Raw genomic sequence first — 22712 nt, forward strand, 5'->3', positions numbered from 1 at the left:
AGTAGGGAAGAATGCAAAATAGCGTGTGCCTCTTAACTAAAGAACTGTTAAGATACAAAACTTGGCTCTTTGCTGCCTTTCCCTCACTGCCAAGAGGGAAACATGAATTAGTTACATTGCCGTCGTGCTCATTGGGAGTTCGCTATATGGACCAGATGGGGACTGCTCTGAATTTCCATTCAAGTCTGACATTCTTTTGTCAGCGTTTGTGTAACCGGCTTTCCTTGCATTCAGAGGAAAGGAGGTATGGAAGTATGGATGGGAAGGTTGGGACGATTCGATACAGTATGGTAACCTCGATCGCAGCTCTCCTATGAGACTTGCTTCATGGATTCTGAGTCACTGAAGCTTGCCCCTTCTCTTTCCTGACCCTCTTCCGTTTCCCCTTAGATTGGAGATTCTCCTCAGATTCTAAGTCTCTGAAATTATTAGTGTTCGCAGTGCCTGGGCCCATGGAGGGGTCTCAAATCTTCAGTTCTCAAAGATCACCTTTTAAGCTTCATTCGAAACATGATACAGCCACACGAATCCTAGCCCTGAATCTCACGAAGACCTCAGTACACCTGGGGAAGGCAGCACACCCAGTTCCGACACTACTAGAGACGTCACACGCCGCAGCACCCACCCGCTCCCGGCCCAGAGCGAGCGCACGCGCAGAACGAGAGAGCGGTCACCCAAGGATCGGGGCTATCTGCACAGAGGTTACAGTCTCGGAAAGGCCTGGCTTCTTCGTGGCTTTGTGGAGATCCCGCACAGCTGCCATTCGATTAGCACCCGAAGAGATTCAAAGGAAGCAGCTGTTCAGTCCCCAGCATATTTCCGTTTCAAACCACCCACTTCCGGTTTTTCAGCCGGTTCCGGTCCCGCCCTTCACTTCCGGTTGCTTTCGGTCTCGCAGCGGCCGGTTTCTGCGTCCGCTGCCGCTGGTTCCACCGCGCTCCAGGTGAGGGGTTGCGGGGCACCCTGGCGCGCTCCCCATGGAGACGCTGCTGGGGCTCGGGGACAGTGGCTTTGCCGCCCGCGCGGCGTGGCTTGCACTGCGGCGGGCTGGGGATAGTGTCTGTCCTAGTCCGACGCCCAGGCCCCTAGCCCCGGCCCGCTTAGTCGCGGGGGCTGCTGTCCTCCTATCCAGCCGTCTCGCCTATTTCTAGGGCTTTCTGTTTCCCAGTGGGTTTTGCGTCCCTAGACTTCATTCCTCCATCTTCTCAGGCTTGTCCATCTCTCCCCTCACCCTCCTTATTGAAAGCATCCCGACCTTTTTGGTCAGGAGTCTCCACCTGCCTCCTGATGCTACCCTAAATCAGTCAGCACAGCCCCCGACCTGCATCACCTCGCAGTTGTTCCTGGTGTGCGGTTCTCGCCGGGAATTCTTAGTGCTTCACGGTTACCTTTTGCTGGGATTGTTGAAAGTTAGCCTCCCATTAATGCCCAAAGTGTTACTTTTACTGCTATACTTTAAAATTTCTTCATTTGCCACTTTTAAGGTTTGTGGTCCCGGGCAAGTTTAATTTCTTTTCAGGTTTCTCATTTGTATAATGAGGACAACAGCTATTGGTTCAGGATTGTGAAGATTCAGTGAGATAATTAAATTGTTTAGCATGTTGTTATTCCATCATGAACACTATTCGTATTGGGTTTTACAGTTTACAAAGTGCTGTCACAGGTGTTAGTTCATGCCTTAACACTACTCCTGTCCAGTGAATATTAGTAGCCTCATCTTGTTGAGAAGACTGAGGTCGAGAGGTAGATTGACTAGGCAAAGTCAACACAGTATGTTAGGCAGAACTCGAACGTAAACAGATATTCTTGACCCTAGGTTGACCATATAGAAGTGTGTTCTTTCCTTGCTTGTTTGGGTTTGCCAACTTCACTCCTCCCCACACCCCAAATCGTTTCTCAGTTTATAAATCTGATGGGATCTGAAATGATGCAAAATACTAAGAAAGAAGGTTAAATGTGAAAGCAAAATTGCTCATGCGTTTATGTCACACTGCTTCATTGGTGTAAATGGTCTTAATAATGATGAAATAAGGTTCAGTAACTTTTAAACAAATCTTAAAGACATATGCATTTACAATTTTTATGGTGTTTGTTTTGCTTGGCCCTTTAAGGCATTTGCCAACTTGGAATTTCCACTTGTGGGATAGGTGCTTTATAGCGTTTTTTATGCTGCTTTGTTAAGCATATAAAGCCCATACCCTCTGGTACTTTTTTTTTTAAGGCTGAAAACATTGAAGAGCGTGTAGCACTGGCTCTCCAATTTGAGCATGCATCAGAGGTGAGGAGGATGGATCTTGGTAAAACATAGACTCCTAAGTCCCTTCTCTCCGCCCCAATTACATTTCTACCAAATTACCAAGTGAGGTCAATGCTGTTGGTTGGCCCAGGGACCATGCTTTGAAAACCACTAGTCTAAAAGAGCAATGACTTGTCCAGAGTCACCTGGAACTCAGATGATCTCACTCCAAACTCTGCGCTACTACTCATCACAATATATGCGATATTAGTGCTGGTTGCCTTTCTAGCTCTGGTAGGATTCCCTTTTATTCTTACCTCTTACAGAAAGTATTTCAACTATATTTCGGTTTAACTCAAAAGGTCCACTTTTAATTGAAGGATATAACGTTTGTTACAGTTCTGTGTAAAATGGAATACATTACCCTAAGCTAACACACTTGCTTTACGTTTTCAGTAGAACACGTTGTAAACATAGGAGTAAGTATACATTTTTAGTTCATATTTGTATTCATATATGAGTAAATATAAAAGTGAATGTATAGTGCTCTCTTCTACTAATTGGCCTCTTAGTAGGAGATACTGTTTTCAAATTATTTTTGGATGTTGAGATTAAAAATTTGCCCTCTTTCTTGCAGTTGGTCCTAATAGTTGCATGAAGAGTGCAATCAAATGTTTCATCAAATAAGTGAAAGCATTGGAAATACCAATACGTTGAGATTAGAAAATCCAGTTCTCTGGACTGTGGGAGGAATGAGTTTTATGAAAAGTAGAAAGCTTTATGCAGGAAGAGACATATGTTTGGCTATTTACATGAGTAGCAGCCACTATATAATCTTTGTGTGCTTAGATCTGTGTCTGTGGGTTTTGTATTTACTGACTGATATGGTTTGGCTGTGTCCCTACCTAAATCTCAACTTGAATTGTATCTCCCAGAATTCCCACTTGTTGCGGGAGGGACCCAGTGGGAGGTAATTGAATTATGGGGGCCAATCTTTCCTGTGCTATTCTTGTGATAGTGAATAAGTCTCATGAGATCTGATGGGTTTATCAGGGGTTTCCGCTTTTGCTTCTTCCTCATTCTCTCTCTTCTTCCTGATTCTCTCTTGCCATTGCCATGTAAAAAGTGCTTTTTACCTTCCACCATGATTCTGAGGCCTCCCTAGCCATTGTGGAACTGTAACCAGCTGGGATTACAGGTGCCCACCACCACGCCTGGCTAATTTTTTTTGTAGTTTTAGTAGAGATGGGGTTTCACCATGTTGGCCAGGCTAATCTTGAACTCCTGACCTCAGGTGAGCCACCTGCCTCAGCCTCCAAAGTCCTGGGATTACAGGCGTGAGCCACTTTGGCCAGCCTCAGGTATGTCTTAGTCGGCAGCGTGAAAACAGACTAATACCGTAAATTTGTACCAGTAGAGTGGGGCATTGCTGAAAAGATACCCGAAAATGTGGAAGCAACTTTGGAACTGGGTAACAGGCAGAGGTTGGAACAGTTTGGAGGGCTCAGAAGAAGACAGGAAAATGTGGAAAGTTTGGAACTTCCTAGAGACTTGTTGAATGGCTTTGCCCAAAATTCTGATAGCGACATGGACAATAAGGTCCTGGCTGAGGTGGTCTCTGATGGAGATGAGGAACTTGTTGGGAACTGGAGTAAAAGTGACTCTTGTTATGTATTAGCAAAGATACTGGTGACACTTTGCCCCACCCTAGAAATTTGTGGAACTTTGAACTTCAGAAAGATGATTTAGGGTATCTGGCAGAAGAAATTTCTAAGCAGCAAAGCACTCGAGGTGATTTGGGGACTGTTAAAGGCACTCAGTTTTATCAGGGAAGCAGAGCATAGAAGTTTGGAAAATTTGCATCCTGACTATGCAATAGAAAATAAAAACTCATTTTCTGGGGAGAAATTCAAGCTGGCTGTAAAAATTTACATAAGTAGCAAGGAGCCTAATGTTAATTCCCAAGATCTAGGGGAAAATGTCTCCAGGCTATGTCAAAGACCTTCATGGCAGCCCCTCCCATCACAGGCCTGGATGTCTAGGAAGGAAAAAAGGTTTCGTGGGCTGGGACAAGGGTCCCCATGCTGTGTGCAGCCTAGGGACTTGGTGCCCTGTTTCCCAACCACTCCAGCCATGACTGAAAGGGGCCAATGTACAGCTTGGGCTGTGACTTCAGAGGGTGGAAGCCTCAAGCCTTGGTAGCTTCCATATGGTGTTGAGCCTGTGGGTACACAAAAGTCAAAGAATTGAGGTTTGGCAACCTGTGCCTAGATTTCAGAAGATACATGGAAACACCTGGATGCCCTGGCAAAAGTTTGCTACAGGGGTGGGGCCCTCATGGGGAACCTCTGCCAGGACAGTGTGGACAGGAATTGTGGGGTCAGAGCCCCCATACAGAGTCCCTATTGAGGCACTGCCTAGTGGGGCTGTGAGAAGAGGGCCACCATCCTCCAGATCCCAGAATGGCAGATTTAATGACAGCTTGTACCGTGCACCTGGAAAATCTGCAGACTCTCAATGCCAGCCCGTAAAAGCAGCTGGGAGGGAGGGTGTACCTTGCAAAGCCACAGGGGTAGAGCTGCCCAAGACCATAGGAACCCACCTCTTGCATCAGCGTGACCTGGATGTGAGATCTGGAGTCAAAGGAGATCATTTTGGAGCTTGAAAATTTGACTGCTCACTGGATTTCAGACTTGCATGGGCCCTGTAACTGCTTTGTTTTGGCCAATTTCTCCCATTTGGAACGGCTGTATTTACCCAATACCTGTACCCCCTTTGTACCTAGGAGGTAACTAGCTTTCTTTTGATTTTACAGGCTCATAGGCGGAAAGGACTTGCCTGGTCTTAGATGAGACTTTGGACTGTGGACTTTTAGGTTAATGCTGAAATGAATTAAGACTTTGGGGGACTGTTGGGAAGGCGTGATTGGTTTTGAAATGTGAGGACATGAGATTTGGAGGGGCCAGGGGCAGAATGATATGGTTTGGCTCTGTGCCTACCAAAATCTCAACTTGAATTTTATCTCCCATAATTCCCATGTGTTATGAGAGGGACCCAGGGGAAGGTAATTGAATCATGGGGGCCGGTCTTTCTTGTGCTATTCTCGTGATAGTGACTAAGTTTCATGAGATCTGATGGGTTTATCGGGGGTTTCTGCTTTTGCTTCTTCCTCATTCTCTCTTGCCACTGCCATGTAAGAAGTGCTTTTTGCCTTCCACCATGATTTTGAGACCTCCCCAGCCATTCTCGAACTGTAAAGTCCAATTAAACCTCTTTTCTCTTCCCAGTCTTGGTTATGTCTTTATTGGCAGTGTGAAAACAGGCTAATACACTGATCTTTGATGTCTTAACCCTTGTACTTTCAACTGAAGAGAGAATTGTGGAGGAGAAGAAACCTAAGATTTAATTAGAAGACCTGTTCTGTAACTAGCTTTGTGTCTATGTGCAGATTACATAGCATCTCAAAACTGCTGTTTCCTTAATTGTAAAAGAGGGGAAGCTTATCAAATTACTTTTTCTAATGAGATTGTGTAAAAACTTCAATTCATAAAATATGAAACAAATAATGGCTCTTTACTGTTTATTTAGCACAGTGCCTGCCTGGAACATAATAAGCCTTCAGTTTAAAAAGATTTTTGTTTAACCAATACTTAATTAATGTAGTGTTTACTAGGTGCTAGGCACTATGTAACTTGTAAATGTTAATTAATTTAATCCTCATAAGAGCCCTAAGAAGTAGGTAGTATCATCATCCCTATTTTACAGATGAGGAAACCTAGGCACTGAGAGTCAAGTAACTTCTCAAAGTCAGATAGCTAAGTGGGAGAGATCCGGAATCTGAACCCAGGTCATCTGGCTCTAAAGTCTGTGTTCTTAACTACACCACACTACCTTTCAAATGTTAAATAAACATTGATGGTCTGTCAGGGAAGGACTTGCCTGTAGCATCAACCTGACCAAATAGAGCAGGAGGAATGGTAGCTCATAATTGCACATTTCCAGTTGAACAGTGAGAGTCAGAGTATTAGAAAGTAGTAACTCTAAGCCAAAAATTAGAAGTGTGGGGGAATTTAACTTTGAGTCCTAGGATCTTTTGGTGTTCTGGTAGTATTCCTGTATGGACAAAAATCCTCTGTGTCATCATTTGTAAAATACGACTCAAAGTGTACACATAAAACTTGAAAGTTTGGCTTCAGTATACAGTATCTATTTTAACTTGTTCACTTTTTGTCTTTCTTTCCAGGTATTTTTTTTCTGAAGGAAAGCTGCTTCCTCATATGTTTCAAGAATGGCTCTCCCTATCATTGTAAAATGGGGTGGACAGGAGTATTCCGTGACCACACTTTCAGAAGATGATACTGTGCTCGATCTCAAACAGTTTCTCAAGACCCTTACAGGAGTGCTTCCAGAACGCCAAAAGTTACTTGGACTCAAAGTTAAAGGTAATTCTCTCCCCTCTTCAGAATTTTTTGCATTGAATTTTTAGTATTATGAATTTTAATAATTATTTTGAGTATAATTATTTAATAATTTATACTTGCTATTTGTTGTTTAGTAAGTCTTTCCCTTTCAAGATTTCTTTAGTAGAAATATTCTTAAAATTGTTTTAGTGGTAAAAGTGAGAATATTAAAGTGTCCTTGAAAATACCATGATTATTAAGATTACTTTTGATGTTTTAGACAGTTGGTATTTGCTTGTTAAACCTTTAGCACAGAAGTCCTTTATGAAACTCATTTATTTTCTGACATCTACCTTTTAGCACAGTGTTTTGTACTCTTCCCAAGGGCCTTGTACTCTTCCCAAATTATCTTTTCTGTTTCAAAAGTAAAGACAACATTTAAAAATTACAGGCAGCATTCATATCCAGTTTAAAGGCATTTTTTATGGTGTTTTGTGATTATCATATCAATGAAGAGTGAGTTTTGAGTAACAGTAAATCTACAGTTTTCGTAGGCACTCATTTTTAAGACTTCCTGGAAAAGAGTAATATTCATTTTGAACAGCAGAATAAAACATGAATTAATTTTGTTTAGGTAGTTGAATAAAGGTGTTCGTCTAACATAGAACTGGGGAGAAAATAACCCTTGTATTAATTTTGACTTCTTAGTGTCTTAGATATGACTAATTCAGCAGAAACAATTTGTTAATGTAGGAAAAACAGAAACAACAAAAATTGCTGTGACATGTGTACCAAACCTTTTAATGTTAAGGTTTTGTATAATGGAATAGTAAAACCAGCACCTGTGAGAAAACAGTCATTTGCTTGTATTGTAGGCAAACCTGCAGAAAATGATGTTAAGCTTGGAGCTCTCAAACTGAAACCAAATACTAAAATCATGATGATGGGAACTCGTGAGGAGAGCTTGGTAAATGTTTACTTTTTGTTACTATTTGTCCATTTGATACTGCACTGTTGTATTATAGTTTTAATTGTGGTAAAATTGTCAGTCTAGCAATCAATGAAAAATAAAACCCGCACCGTGAATGTGGTATTAACTGTGTAAGTATAGTAGTAGTGCAAATGGTCAAATTTAATATGGTAAATCTGCCCATGAAACATACATAATGAATTATTAATTGTGGAGATTTTCCAGTGTGGGCTTAAAAGACTCTGTAACTCGAATTGTATCTCTCATTTGATTTTTATGCTATGCATGTATTTGTTACATTAAGGATAATATGGTAAAACAAAACTTTTTCCATCTTAATAGGAAGATGTCTTAGGTCCACCCCCTGACAATGATGATGTTGTTAATGACTTTGATATTGAAGATGAAGTAGTTGAAGTAGAAAATAGGTAAGTGCTTTTCACTTTAGAAGTAATCAGTTGTCATGTGAGAATAAGTGAATATTTTATCTAATTATATGTTTTCAATTAGAGAAGAAAACCTACTGAAAATTTCTCGCAGAGTGAAAGAGTACAAAGTGGAAATTTTGAATCCTCCCAGGGAAGGGAAAAAGCTTTTGGTACTAGATGTTGATTATACATTATTTGGTAAGTGAGTTAATGATGCTTTTCATTTTCTGTTACCCACAACAACTCTTTTTTTTCTTTTCTTTTTTTTTTTTTCTTAGCAACTCATGGTTCTCATGAAATACTTGAAAACTTTTCTTATTACAAAAGTAAATTGCTCATTGTAGAAAATACAGATAACCAAAAAAAGAAGTCATCTGTAATAGTGATACCCAAAGATGACCACTCTTAATAATTTGATATATATCTTCTAGACTGTTTGTATGGCTCTCCTGTAATTATTTAATAACAGATTGAACATCATCTCAGTAAAATATTGTTTATTATGAATGATGTATGTATGTGTGTGTGTATATATATATGTATACACACTTTTTTTTTTGGCCAGATAGTGTTCTAGTTTATGGATGCATCATCATTTAACCATGTGACTCCCTGTTGATTATAAATAATTTTTTATAAGGAATATTTAAAAAAATTATTTTTGATATTTTATCACTAGTTTTCTGTTTAATTATATTCAAGCAGACTCTTGAATTTAAACTTTCTCATGTAGTCCAGGTGCAGTGGCTCACATCTATATCCCAGCACTTTGGAAGACTGAGGTGGGAGGATCGTTTGATCTCAGGAATTGGAAATCAACCAGGGAAGCATAGCAAGACCTCAACTCTACTAAAAACTAAAAATATTAGCTGGATGTGGTGGTATGCACCTAGTCCCAGCTACTTTAGGAGGCTGAGGTGGGAGGATTACTTGAGCCCAGATTCAGACTGCAGTGAGCTATGGAGTGCCACTGCAGTCCAACCTGGGTGACAGAGTGAGACCCTATCTCAAAAAAAAAAAAAAAAAAAAAGTGTTTTGTGTTCATTGAAAAAGAAAGATGTTCCGCTTATGTATAATGTTGGCAAGAAATAGTTAACTTCTGATATTGGAATTTATTTCTAACCCTAAACCTAAAATATAAGTTAATGTATAGTTTTTAAAAATTTAATTAATTGGTTAATTGGCCCTATCATTTTGATGAAATGTGATTATATCTGCAAGATAGATGACTAAAGGTGAGTATAAGTGGACATAGTTTGTTTTTCATTATTAAAAAATAACATCTAAACTTCAGAGACTAGGTGAGAAAAAAATTTACAGGTTACTACTTAAGCCTGAATTTTCAGTATTGCTTTTTGCAAACTGAGCAAAACTGATCGACTAAAATTGGATCTTAAGGATTTTTAATTGTATGGTTTGAAAGACATCTTTTTGTCAGCCAATATAATTCAGTCTGAAGCAGTTTGCACTGGAATGTTTATATTGCATTTCATAATATATTACATTTTATAATAATTGGTATTAGGTACTTGTTCATGATGATAAACTAATAATTATGATCAATTTTCTTTTAGACCACAGGTCTTGTGCAGAGACTGGGGTAGAGTTAATGCGGCCATATCTTCATGAATTTCTAACATCTGCCTATGAAGATTATGACATTGTTATTTGGTGTAAGCTGTATTTTTTTGCTTAGATTTCTGTGGAAATAAGGTTGTTCCATATATTATTGTGCTGTATAAAATGTGACTTAAAATGACCTATATTTAAATATGAAATAGTTTTCATTTTTTAGCAAATTTCTAAAACGAAGTGTGTATCATAATATAAACTTACACATATATTTGCCAAATACCAGTGAGATAGTAAATTTAAGTATAGGACATGAGTACATTATAGTATAAGAATAAAAATAACTAATTTTCCCAATGACCCCACCTTGATTTGAAGTTTTTCCTTCTGATTTTTTTTTTTTTTTTAACTGGGGACATATCTTTAGGGTCTTGCTGTGTTGCCCAGGCTGGTCTCGAACTCCTGGGCTCAAGTGATCCTCCTGCCTTGGCCTCCCAAAGTGCTGGGATTACAGGCATGAGCCAACGTGCCCAGCCTTTCCTTCTGATCTTTGCTGTGGAATTCTTGATGCTTCAGAATATTTTTGCTTTCTCCTTTTTTCCTGACTCCAGTTTTAAAATACTTGGAAAAAGGTGTTTAAAATAAATCACACTGATGTAGTTCTCTGGAAATAAAGGCAACTTGAATTACTTAAGGAAAAATTAATATGTGGACTAAAGCAGTGACATTGAAATTGTGGTCTATGGACCATTTCAAGAATGTACAGGTCTGTGATAAGATACTGAGTTTGCTTCAAGAAGTATATCTGCTGTAATAGTATGCACACTATTCAGTTCAATTAATGTTTTTTGGTAGCAAGATTTTCTTGAAAAATGAAGCAATGCATTGATTTACATCCCTCCTCCCCACAAATATATGAGTTCACAGCTGTTAAGATTAAAATTATCGTCAAAATATATAATTTTCTGGTTTAGTAAGATAAGGCGAAGAAAGCTTGCTGGTAAGCAAATTTTTGTTTAGCAACTTTGACATCTAAGATGATATTTGAGAAAGAAATTTATCCTTTAAATGTTATTAAACTAGACTTATAAAATTTGAGAACCTTTTACAATCATATATTTAAATTATTTTTATAAACCATGGTATTTTGTGGTGTTCATTGAAAAGAATACTTCACTTTGGAGCTAAATAGACTAAGATTTTAATTCTGGCTCTGTTCTTACTGTGTGACACTGAGCAGGTCACTTAATCTCTCTGAGCCTTAGTTTCCTTATTTGAGAAATGAAGATAACTAAATATAACAAGTTAGTTGTAAGAATAGAAGTGTCAATATAGCAACTAGTACTATGTCTGACATATAGTTACTTAATAATTAGAAACTTTTTATTAGCTGTGAGTCTTTGTTTTTCATCTGATAATTGCAGATACAAAATAAGTACTGAATTAATTTTTTTTTTCTATCTTATGATGGTTTTCATTGGAGATACAACAGTCTTTAAAATTTTAGCTCAACTGACTAGTTTCGTATGTGTAAAGTGGTTCTTCTGTTTTTTGTATGTGTGCATGCTGAAGATTTTTTACTTTGAGAACTCAGGTTCCTCTTTTGCTTTTAAAAATTATACACACACACACTTCAAATAATTAAATTGCTTTTTCTCTTTTTAAACATTTTACTTGGTTATACCTGTATAGTTTAGTCCAGTAAACCAGGAGAGCACATAAAGATGAGGATTTAAGTTTAGTATTAATGATCTCAAAGCTGGTTAATGTCTGACAATGAGCAGATAACATGATGCAGGTATACTTTATGAATTTGTCTCAGATTTCTTGTTAGAAGCTGCTAGACTCAGAGAGCTTTAATTTACTGAGACTGACAAAATGCAGATTCTCATTGAACCTAACTAGCTGGTTTTCAACATAAACTTTTGACACATAACAATATGCTTATATTGACACTGTGTATACCTGTGCATTGCATAGAAGTAGGAACATGGAAAAAAGTGATCCAGTTACCCGAGTTTAAGTTTGGGTGATAGAGTGTGAGGGCTGATTCAAAAAGAGAGTTTAGGTCTTGATTTGTAATTTCCTAGGTTCAGAGTTCTTCTGAGCATGGGTTACCTGTATCTTATAGATAAAAGTTGTTTAAAATTTATTCTGTCTTGAAGACACACTGCAATAAGTTTACTTTTATCATTATTTAAAAGAAAATTACCATAAATGCTAGGGACTGTTAATTCTGATGCATTTAAACTTTTAGTTTTGCTTAGAAAACTTATTTATACAGATTTTTTTTAAAGAAATTCAAACTTTTCATATGTATTGTATTATCATTCCTCATGTTTTAGCTGCAACAAATATGAAGTGGATTGAAGCTAAAATGAAAGTAAGTGTTAGAAAGCAATCCATTTAAAAATATTTTCAAACTGCATTTGTCTTGTTAAAAGTTCTAGAACTGAATTAGTTTTATTCTTACTGGAGGGCACTTAGTAGATAGATAAATGCCATTATTGGGAGTATAGGCTTTTTTTAAAGTGTGTTTATTAAGTGGATTGTACTGATCCCTAAGTTTTTTTTTAAGAAAAAGTATAACTAAGCTTGTCCCCTCCCCCACATTCTTCCTCATTTTACAATAATACTTTATTTTCCTTCTTTTGCTCTGGTGTTTAATACTTAAAGAGTCAGTATTCTCCTAAAATGGAGATTAGGAAGTAATCTATTTCTAGTTTATTTTCCTTGGTCTAGCATTTATTGACTTAGCTAAGTTAAACTAAAATACTTCCTAGTTGTTCAGCAAGATGCAGTGGCCAGTGGTGTAGAAAGTTGGCATTATGAGAAATTGCAGCTAGAATATTCAGAAAATCTGAAATTTTCCATATTACTATGTTTTAACCTCATGAATATTTGTGTTTATAGGAGCTGGGAGTGAGCACAAATGCAAATTATAAGATTACTTTCATGTTGGATAGTGCTGCTATGATAACAGTACATACTCCAAGGAGAGGATTAATAGATGTAAGAAGTCATTTTACTTCTATTTAATGACATGGTTATTTTCCAGTGTACTTGTAATGTTTATACTGGTGGAGTAAATTAAAGAAAGAGTATAGAGAGTCATCTGAGTGAATAATAAAGTGGTTGAGTTTTGACATAGCAAAATGTATTTAAGGTTGAAAGATTTGAATTTTAATGATAAAATTAAGGATCTTGAAGCAGGACTGTCAAGAAAGGAACTTGTGATTGTGCGTAATCGACCTGTGTTGATGACAGCACAACGTTACTGGGCAGAGTAGGTGAGAAAAATACTGAATATTATCAAGGAAGATACTAGGAACAAACAAAAACACTCACCCTGCCCTGTATGAAATTGGTAATAAAAGCAGATGCATCATGATGCATGTACTTTGGGGTGATGCTAGAGAATAGCAACAAGAACAATCAGAGAAAAGGGTTGGGCTAACCAGTTATTTTAGTTGTCAAGCAACTATTTATATTATTAAGTTCCTACTATCTGGAAGGTCCTGTGATTGGCACTGTTGGAAATATAGAGATGAGTGAGACACAGTCCATACCGTTTGAAAGCACTCAAACTGTTAGCCGGGCTGGATGGTGCATGCCTGTAATCCCAGCTACTCAGGAGGCTAGGGCAGGAGAATTGCTTGAACCCAGGGAGTGGAGGTTGCAGTGAACTGAGATCACGCTACTGCACTCCAACCTGGGTGATGGAGCAAGACTCTATCTCAACAAAATAAAGTAAAAATAAAATAAAAACATAAAAACACCCAAACTAATAGGAATTGAGGAGAACTTAGGATACGAGGAAACCTTAGGGGAGACAGTATTAAAATCATGAAAACCATAAATAGAATGATTTAAGAGCATGGGGACTTGTTCTATAAAGTAAATACTGCATGTATCAGGAAAAAGATAACTTATTATATACTAAAGTAAAATAATACATTTACAAAATCTTAACGTTAAAAATTACTTAGGGAAATGTTAAACATGTTTTATAACAGTGAAAAATTAAAGGAATAAAAATAATCCTCAATATCCAGCAGTAGGGAATTGGATATATAAACTACTGTTATCTATGTAAGGAACTGTGGCTCGTCATTTGATGTGGTAGGATATGTAATGATTTAGAAATTTTCATGACACGTTTAAGTGGAAGAAGTATTTTAGAGAACACTGTTGTAAGCCATTAGAAAATAGTTCTTAACCTTTGTTTGGTTCAGGATTACCCTTAGTTTCACAAAGAACCTGTCAACTCTCTGAGGCTGCTCTTGTTTATAAAAGTGCCTGAGCCAATATATCAGAATATTGAGTTATTGTCCTTGGTACTGATAGATTATTGATGATTTAAAATTTTCCTTTGTGCTTTTCAGTATTTTGAAGTTTTTTTTGTAGTTAGCAATATTACTTTTCTAATTGAGAACAAAGTAGTTTGTGTTTTGGGGAACATATCTATGGTGCTTGACCTAATTGCCAAATGACAGCACTTTTTAAGAGGATGTAGGATTTTTATTCTGGATGTCATAAAAAGTGACCTCTGTTGTCATATTTCTTGAGGCTTTTGTTAGCTAAAAATCCCCAAAATATGGCTTATTGTATTAGTTCCTATATATTTCTCTTATTTTGCAGGACTGGAGTGGGTGGTTTCTGTTTCAGTAGTAAACAAGATTAGTAGCAAAAAAAGAAAATCAGGAAAGTAAAATTTTAGTAAATTAAAATATTTCATTAACCTTTTTTGTAATAGGACCATAGGAAGGAAAAAGCTTTCTCCAAATTAAGTTATAGGAGGAAAAAAATTTTAAAGCGACAACCTTTATCACTATTTATTTATTACCACTTAATCTCATACATTTATTATTACATTCTGTTCTCATACTACCATAAGACTTTTGTCTTCAGCAAAAGTAATTTTCTAAAAATTAATTTAAAAATTTTTCCAAATGTGTAGTGACTAAAAGAAGAATAAAGTACATAATGAAAAGTCATCTTTCACCTGGCACATAGCCACTTATTCTCCCTATAGTCAATCAGTGTTATTTCCTGTGTGGTCTTACAGAGACTTTACATAAGTACCAATAGGTAAGACTATATGAGAAATTACCTCTTTGAAGCTTCAGTTTAACAAATCAGAAATAAGAGTAAGAATTTGTAAAATATGGTGCTTCTGAAGTTAAGCAATCAAATTCCCTAGAAATTATGCACCTGCGCCACTGAGTTAAAGATAAAATGAGTTTTTCCTCTATAAAATATTTAAAGTATCAATTGAAAGAGCCAAATACATTTTTTTTGACTAGGGTGTTCTAGTTGGGAAAGCAGACTCCATGTGACTCCCAAGCTCTGAGAGGGAATGTGTTAACCAAGGAAGTCATGTGACTGCATAGCAGACATCTAAACAGTTACTTTGGATTTTTAAAAAATTAAATAATTATTTTACCCAAAATCTTCATGTTAAAATTATGGAAAATTTTATAATGGGTGTAGTTCAGTTGGACATGAACCAACCTTTCAGAAGTTTCAGTATTGCAAAATGCATTGTGCTTTAAAGTGGGTCGCATTTAATAATTAGCTCACACCTGTCTCACAGGAGGAAAGGAACGCTTTGGCATTGTTTTGCAGGGCAGTTTGCGGTATTCCTGCTTTTAAGACAGGATGAAATGTTGATAAAATTTGAGTTAAATGTAAACTTTTGTTCTAAGGTAAAGCCTCTTGGTGTTATATGGGGAAAGTTTTCGGAGTTTTACAGCAAGAAAAACACCATTATGTTTGATGACATAGGGAGAAATTTTCTAATGAACCCACAGAATGGACTAAAGGTAAGACATACTTTTACTTGTTATGTGCTCACGTAATCTGGACTGTGTGGTAGAACTTTTGTAGTAAGCACTGTTGAATTTCATATATTTTTGGAAGTACTGTATTCTTATGTCACAGGCAAGAAAAGTTTAAGAACAATTCATGTAGAAATTGAACTTTGTCTTTTTTGCATTGATGTCTCCATAGTTAGCTAGTTCATCCAAGTATTTGTTTGTTTGTTTGTTTGTTTGTTTTTGAGATGGAATCTCGCTCCATCGCCCAGGCTGGAGTGAGGTGGTGTGGTATCGGCTCACTGCAGCCTCCACTTCCTGGGTTCAAGTGATTCTCCTGCCTCAGCCTCCTGAGTAGCTAGGATTACAGGAGTGCACCACCACATCCAGCTAATTTTTGTATATTTAGTAAAGACGGGGTTTCACCATGTTGGCCAGGCTGACCTCCTGATCTGCCCACTTCGGCCTCCCAAAGTACTAGGATTGCAGGCGTGAGCCACTGTGCCCGGCCCAAGTATTTTATTTTTAATTAGCTCTGTGGGAGCAACATGGGCTTCCCAACATTGACTTTTAGCATCAAAAGTAAAATCATTAGTTATTTATTTAGGTATACAAATCCTGGCATTTTAAACATTCTGGTTAGCTTGAGAAATGGCAGTAAGGGTACTTTGTTTTTCTTTTTAAACTGAAACTAAAGACGTTTTTGAAAATTCCTAGAGGGCAAGTACAGATCTTAGAATTAGACGTTGCTAGAGCTAGAAGGAACCACAGTCATCTCTTGCCTACCTTCTTAACTTTGGAAACAGTCTCAGGTTGAAGAAGTTCCTGACTTGCCCAAGATTGTGTGTGTAACTGGCTAATGGCAGAATTTGGGTTAGACTCTAGTGACTTGGTTCCTAGGTCAGTGACAATCCTAGCATGCAATTGCATGCAATCTTATGTGACATTTCATCTTGGTAACAGTGTAAAATTGGTAAGAGTGAAATTTGAAACTTAAAAGTTTCTGGTACCCATAGTAATTACATGTTGGCGCAATATGAAAATGGAAAAGATAGCTCTATACTATGGCACTATTGCATATGGAGTCTCCATTTGAAGCGCAGTCCTGACACTGAGATGTTTTTATCCTCAGTCCTAAACTTTTCTACTAGCTGGGTCCTTGGTAGTTCTAAAAGACAAGAGAGAAAAACTTAAAGTACATTTTTTAAACCTTTCTTTTGTTGATTTGATTTTTTTGTTTACAGTGAGGATATTTTAGGGAAAGAATGCTAATCTAAGTAGTGAATTGCCACAAGTACAAAAGCTATTGACTTGGAAGAAAAGTGGTTATGTTGTCCTTAATGGTTTCTGTTTAAGGCTTGGGGAGAAGTGCTTTTCTTACATGTGCTTCACCAGGTATAAGGTACAAAAATGTATTCTTGAGTCTTGAGAAGAAATGTGATTGATGTAAACTTAATTGTCTGTGAAACTAGTGGTTATTACCTATTCTTGCAAGGAGGTGAGCCCATGATGGTCAAGGAATAATTTTTGAGGAGACCTTTAGCTTTTTTAAAAAAAAATACTATCATTAGTTTCATGTTTGTTTAGAAGAAACTTTGTTTTCCTAACCAACATTTGAGTTCCATTCATCTCTTGATGCAGGGAGAGATGTTATTGTAAATGTCTACTTCTTTATGTTACTTTACAGTAGGGTTTCCAAAAGACTGTACTTAGTAGACCCACTAAAGGGATTCCTTAAAAAACATATGTCCCCATCCCCTAAATTCCAATTCCAGAGGTAGGTTTAGACGCTCCACGGGTGGTCCTTGCGTGTCTTTTATTGAAAACCTCTTTTTTATAAAATTAATCTACCCAAGATAACACTTCATGAAAACCTCTTTTAAGGTTAAAGATTAAAGGTTAAGATTAAGGTTAAATATCTGCCCACACCATCATAGAAACAGGTAGGGTTTTTTGTTGTTTGTTTCTTGAAACAGAGTCTTGCTCTGTCACCCAGGCTGGAGTGCAGTGGCATGGTCATAGCTTATTGCAGCTTCGACTTCCCTTGCTCCAGTGATCCTCACATGTCAGCCTCCCGAGTAGCTGGGTGCACTACAGGTGCACACCACCACACCCGCTACTTTTTGTATTTTTGGTAGAGACAAGGTTTTGCCACATTGCCTACCTAGGCTGGTCTCGAACTCCTGAGCTCAGGCGATCCACCTGTCTCAGCCTTTCAAAGTGCTGGGATTATAGGCATGAGCGACTTTGCCCAGCCCAGAAACAGTTCTAAAATGGAGAAATATCCTCAAATACTGTGTTTTGTTATCATGCTTTCATAATGTGCTTGGTAGAAATCTCAAAGATTTCATGTAGATCTTAAAAATAAGACTGCTTATTTTGAAAATAGTTCTATTAAACATAAGTTTGTCAGTCATAAGGTTTGAAATATATGGAAGGTACTGTGAATATGAATTTAGAATTACACTAAAAGAATGTGAATCTTGTTCATGGATAAAGCAGCTTATCGGCTGAAAACTCCATTTTTATTGTCCATACAAGGAAATTGTGATATAGGAGAATTCAGCTAATCTGGACAATCTTAAGTTTCTAAAAATGCTTCCTTGACCTGAGACTAGAGGGTGGTTTCCTGTCCTTTTAGTGATCACTTAGATCAATATTTAAAAATATACAGTAAACAGTGGTTATACTGGAGCAAGTGAAGTCAATTAGGTGAATAGATTTTCACCCTTAATTTGTTTATTTTAAATTTTAGAACCAGAATCATTAGAATATTTTAGTTTTGTTGTTTAATAGTGCTTAAGAGCAGCAAATGTTTGGAAAGTAAAAATAACTTAGCAGAGCCTTGGGTTGAAAATCTTATTTACTACCCACCAACCCTGTAATTTCCTGCTGTTTAAATTTGGACACTTTAGTACATTATATATTAATTGTTTAAAAGTTAACCTGTTGCCTTTCAGTGCTTAGGAAGTGAATGAAGGAATACTTTAAAACATTACCATATCACCCAGGATTATGCAGAAACTCATTTCACTACATCCTCATATCATTCCTCTGTTTACTCCCATCCCCAGGGCCTAAGCAAGGCCCTGTAAAGCGTCGTCTTCATCCCCCCATTCAGAAATGCTGCTGGGAGACAGCACTGCTGCACTGCCTTTTTGGAAGTGGTATCTCCCACAAATGCTGATTTCTGAGAAGACTCCCCTTGACAGCTCTGACTGGTGCCCTTCAAGCAGTATGCGAGCCCGCTAACAATGTGGAGGTCACTGGCACCAAGCTGTTCTGATGAGAGTAGAACACCTGGGAAAATTTTCTTCTGTCCATTTCAGACTGGTGGTGTTTTTCCATTGACAGAAGAAAAGTATGTAAAAAATACTTAAACCCTTCCCTACACTTAATAGATATGGTAGTAGACTCCTTTGGGCTCACTCATTGTTCTTGCTACTCAGTAAGTGACAATGATTAAATATTCATTTTTCAGTGTTAACTATGTAAAATTAATAACTAATGACCAATTTTCATTTTCTCCAAGTCAAAAGAATATATTAATACTTTGCTAAGTATGATGAAATCAGTGCTTACATGTGTGCTTTAAGAATATGTGTGCTTTAGGAATATGTATGTTTTTTTTTAAAGATAACAGAAAAATTCAAATATAAACAGAACTATATAAAATTGCTTAAACCCCCATGTAGATATTATTCAGTTTAAATTAGCTTATTAATTCATGGATGGTTATTATTTACTCTACACCCTACTTCCCTCTCAGTATTTTGAAGTAAATCTTAGTTATATCATATTATCTAAAATTAATTTAAAATTATTGAAAGACGATCTTGAGTTGTATGAAGATATTTGAGCAGATGTCTTTTACAAAACAGCAGAATTCTTTATTGAAGCTGTAAAATAAGGAAAAGTGCATACGTTTATAGTTTAACAAACTGTAAAGATAATTCTTGTAAAAAATTTTATTCCACTAAAATTACTCATGATTTTCCTTTCCGAAGATAAACACTATTACCATCTTGATGTATAGTCCTCTAGTCTTTTCTAAGCATAGATATATGCAAAAATCTAGATAAAGATTGCATATAAACATATGCATTCATAGCACCGCCACTCAAGTCAAGGTATGATATTCCTTACTAATTGCAGCCCCCTACCTCGGTCTATTATTCTGACTTGTGTGGTGTGAAATAATGCTTTTTAAACTGTTTTTCATCATACAGTAAATCAGCCTTAAACATTTGGAAAATATGACAGTTCTTTTTATGGAAAACTCTTACATAATTAAAAATGATTTTAATGGAGAATTTAACAATAAAAATGCTTATGATAAAGTGTAGGAGGAAACAGGTTATATAAATGTATCTCAGCTATATAAAAATTTAATAGAAAAATAAAAATCATCATTGTTAAAATGTATCTCACTACTGTTAGATCAAGCTGGTATTTGGGTTAAATTTTTATGAATAAAATATGAATGAAATTAATTAGAAGCAACTAGAATGATAGGAAGCAGGAAGGGCTAAGTAGTTTTGCAAAGTAGAGTAGCTATGTATGGATTCAAGTGCTATAAGAAAGCTGGTGTTGTCAGGTTCAGATTGAAAAGATAATGTTCGGTGAAATAGGTGGGAGAGTTTGTCATTTGTAAACATTATACATGACTTTCTACTTAAGCTAATATAAAAGTAATTTTTAGTATTTATGTTCTTGGTGATATTTTAACCTCATTAACTCTAATTGAAATGATAGTATAGATTTGTTAGTTTTCCTTATCACATTGTGATGTGTTGAGTAATGTTTGTTTCCTAATAGATAAGGCCTTTTATGAAAGCGCACCTAAATCGAGATAAAGACAAAGAACTTTTAAAATTAACTCAGTACCTCAAGGAAATAGCAAAATTAGATGACTTTTTGGATCTAAATCACAAATATTGGGAAAGGTAAGTTTTAATTGCTTATTTATTTTCTTTTTACGTCAATGAAGAAAAAATTAATCATTTTTCATCAGTGACCCCAGTATTTATATAGCTGTCTTAATTTTTATTTAAAATAGGTGACTTCTAAAAACATTTTCTAATCCAGTGATCTACCCCTGAAAGTATTTTCCCCATTCATCTTAACCTCTAACTTGTTCATAAACATACCTCTTGTAAGCTCTTTAATACTTCTAGAAGAGAGAACTTGAGAGACTAGCATATGTGGGTGATGCCGCCTGTAAATTATTTTGTGATGTTAGGTAGGCTACTCCTTTATGAATCACGTAATCCCTCTTCTCATACTGTAACATAATGTAAGGATAAAATAAAACACATGTAAAAATTTTATCTATTTATTTATTAAAAATTACAAGTAACTTGTGTGTAGCAGAAAAATTAGAAAACTTTATCCCACTAAAAAAAACAATTACTCATAATTTTCCTTTTTAAAGATAACCACTGTTACCATCTTGGTATATAGTCTTTCAGTCTTTTACCTAAACTCAAATGTATGCACAAATCTATATAGGCATTGCATATAAACATGAAGGTTTTGAGACAGAGAAAAGCCCCCGGAGAAGTGGAAGGTGTTACTCTGTATTACAAGTATTTTGGGGGGAATTAGATCTTTAGGGATCTGGTTCCAGTAATACAGCACCAAAAGAAACTATGTGTGTAATAATAACACTTTGGCTTTTCAGATTCCACTTTTGACTTTTCAGATCACTTTGACACAAGTCTTCTAAGAGTCTATAATCCTAATAGGAAGACAAAGCAGATATTTTTACCCCCCATCTTTGCATTGCAGATGATGTAACTGAGTCATGAAGATAGTAAATGCTTAGTGCAGTGCCACAGAGTGAGCAAATTGTACCAGCAAAACATGTTCAAGTTTGCTGATTTTAGGAACTCTTTCCCCATCCCCACACCACCAATTATAGTAATTTGTAAATGTGAGAAATAGAGATCACGTTTTTAATTTAGTGGTAGATTTCTATTAAACAATATGAAAAACATTTGTTTGCTTAGTAAGTTAATGTCTTGTATCTTTTACACTCTTGATCAAAGACCTTTAGCATCTTTTGCCCATTGTCTTGCTGTAAGAAAAATAAGATCTTTATGGAGTTGGAGCTGTATTTGGAAGTTACAATACTAGTTAATATAGTGACCTTCACATTGGAAGTAAGGCAGTATGGAGTGATAGTCAATGAGTACGACCTCTGGAGCCTTGTTTTGAATCTAGGCTCTTCCACTTTCTAGCTGTGTGAATTTGGGCAAATTGCTTAACTTCTTTGTGCCTGTAAAGTAGGAATAATTCTAATAGAAACTCCTTAGAGCTGTTGTGAAGACTAAATAAATTAATACCTGTACTTAGAACTGTGCATGCACATAATCAGTAGATGTAAGTGATTATTAAGAATACTCATCTTGAAATGTTTCATTATTAGAATAAACTCCTTTGGGAGGAAAGTTAGGTTATCTTCATGAATTTAGCATGATACAGCTTTGATATCTTTATTTTATTTCTTGCAGATATCTCTCAAAGAAGCAAGGACAGTAGTTACAAGTTATACTGGCAGTTACTGAAGATACTTAAGATCCAAGAACTTCTTGCTTTTATGCTAGAAATCATTATGATAGTGCTGGACACTGAAGCAAATACCATAATGCTTATACTTGGTCTTCCAGTTTTTTGTAAATTTAATTTTATATTTTTTGAAGATGATAGCAATATGCTAAAAAAAAAAATGCTTGTCCCCTCTATGAATATTCTGTTACTCTTGAAAAATATTTTCTCCAGCGTTGGTTGCTGACCCCTCCCCCCCACCCCCCAACCACACACACACACACACACATACACACACACACACACACACACACACAGAGAGTGGAGAAAAATGTATGCTCAACAATGTCATTTTGTGACTTTGGAAACAAGTTATGTTTTGTGTTTTTGTCTCATTGTGTTATTGTCTGACTAAATCTAAGACCAAACCCATGTTGAAACTAGTGCTTTCCCCTTTAAAACAAAAAAAAAAAGTTTTTGATTAAAGAACCTAGTTTGTTATGCTTAAAATTATCAAGAATTTTTTATTCCTTTGTCATAGACACAATTTCTCTTCTGTATGCCACTAGTTACATTTCTAAATTCTGAGCGGTCTCAGTTAGGCTTGTATGTGTGTACATGTCCAAGTAAAGCTGGAAAACATCAGTCTTGATACAGCTGTGTCTTAGTATGAGAAACAGAAGACTGAAGAATAAAAACTAAGGAACAAAAATGAGTCTCTTTTTGGTGGCTAAGTATAAT

General features: G+C 36.5%; 2 protein-coding genes across 2 annotated transcripts in view; one reads left to right on the top strand and one right to left on the bottom strand.

Moving 5' to 3' along the window:
- RNF145 (ring finger protein 145) overlaps window positions 1-22712 on the bottom strand; it is a 347885-nt gene that overhangs the window by 106338 nt on the left and 218835 nt on the right. The window lies entirely within an intron of this gene.
- UBLCP1 (ubiquitin like domain containing CTD phosphatase 1) lies at window positions 925-22084 on the top strand. Its single transcript, NM_001266391.1, is given in 11 exon segments — window positions 925-943; window positions 6480-6678; window positions 7512-7603; window positions 7949-8034; window positions 8117-8232; window positions 9609-9707; window positions 11952-11989; window positions 12520-12618; window positions 15315-15431; window positions 20241-20368; window positions 21938-22084. Coding segments are annotated over 10 exon segments (957 nt in total). The 5' UTR covers window positions 925-943; window positions 6480-6524; the 3' UTR covers window positions 21966-22084.

The sequence above is a fragment of the Macaca mulatta genome, chromosome 6 (genome assembly GCF_049350105.2).
Source record: "Macaca mulatta isolate MMU2019108-1 chromosome 6, T2T-MMU8v2.0, whole genome shotgun sequence".
NCBI classification, from domain to species: domain Eukaryota; kingdom Metazoa; phylum Chordata; class Mammalia; order Primates; family Cercopithecidae; genus Macaca; species Macaca mulatta.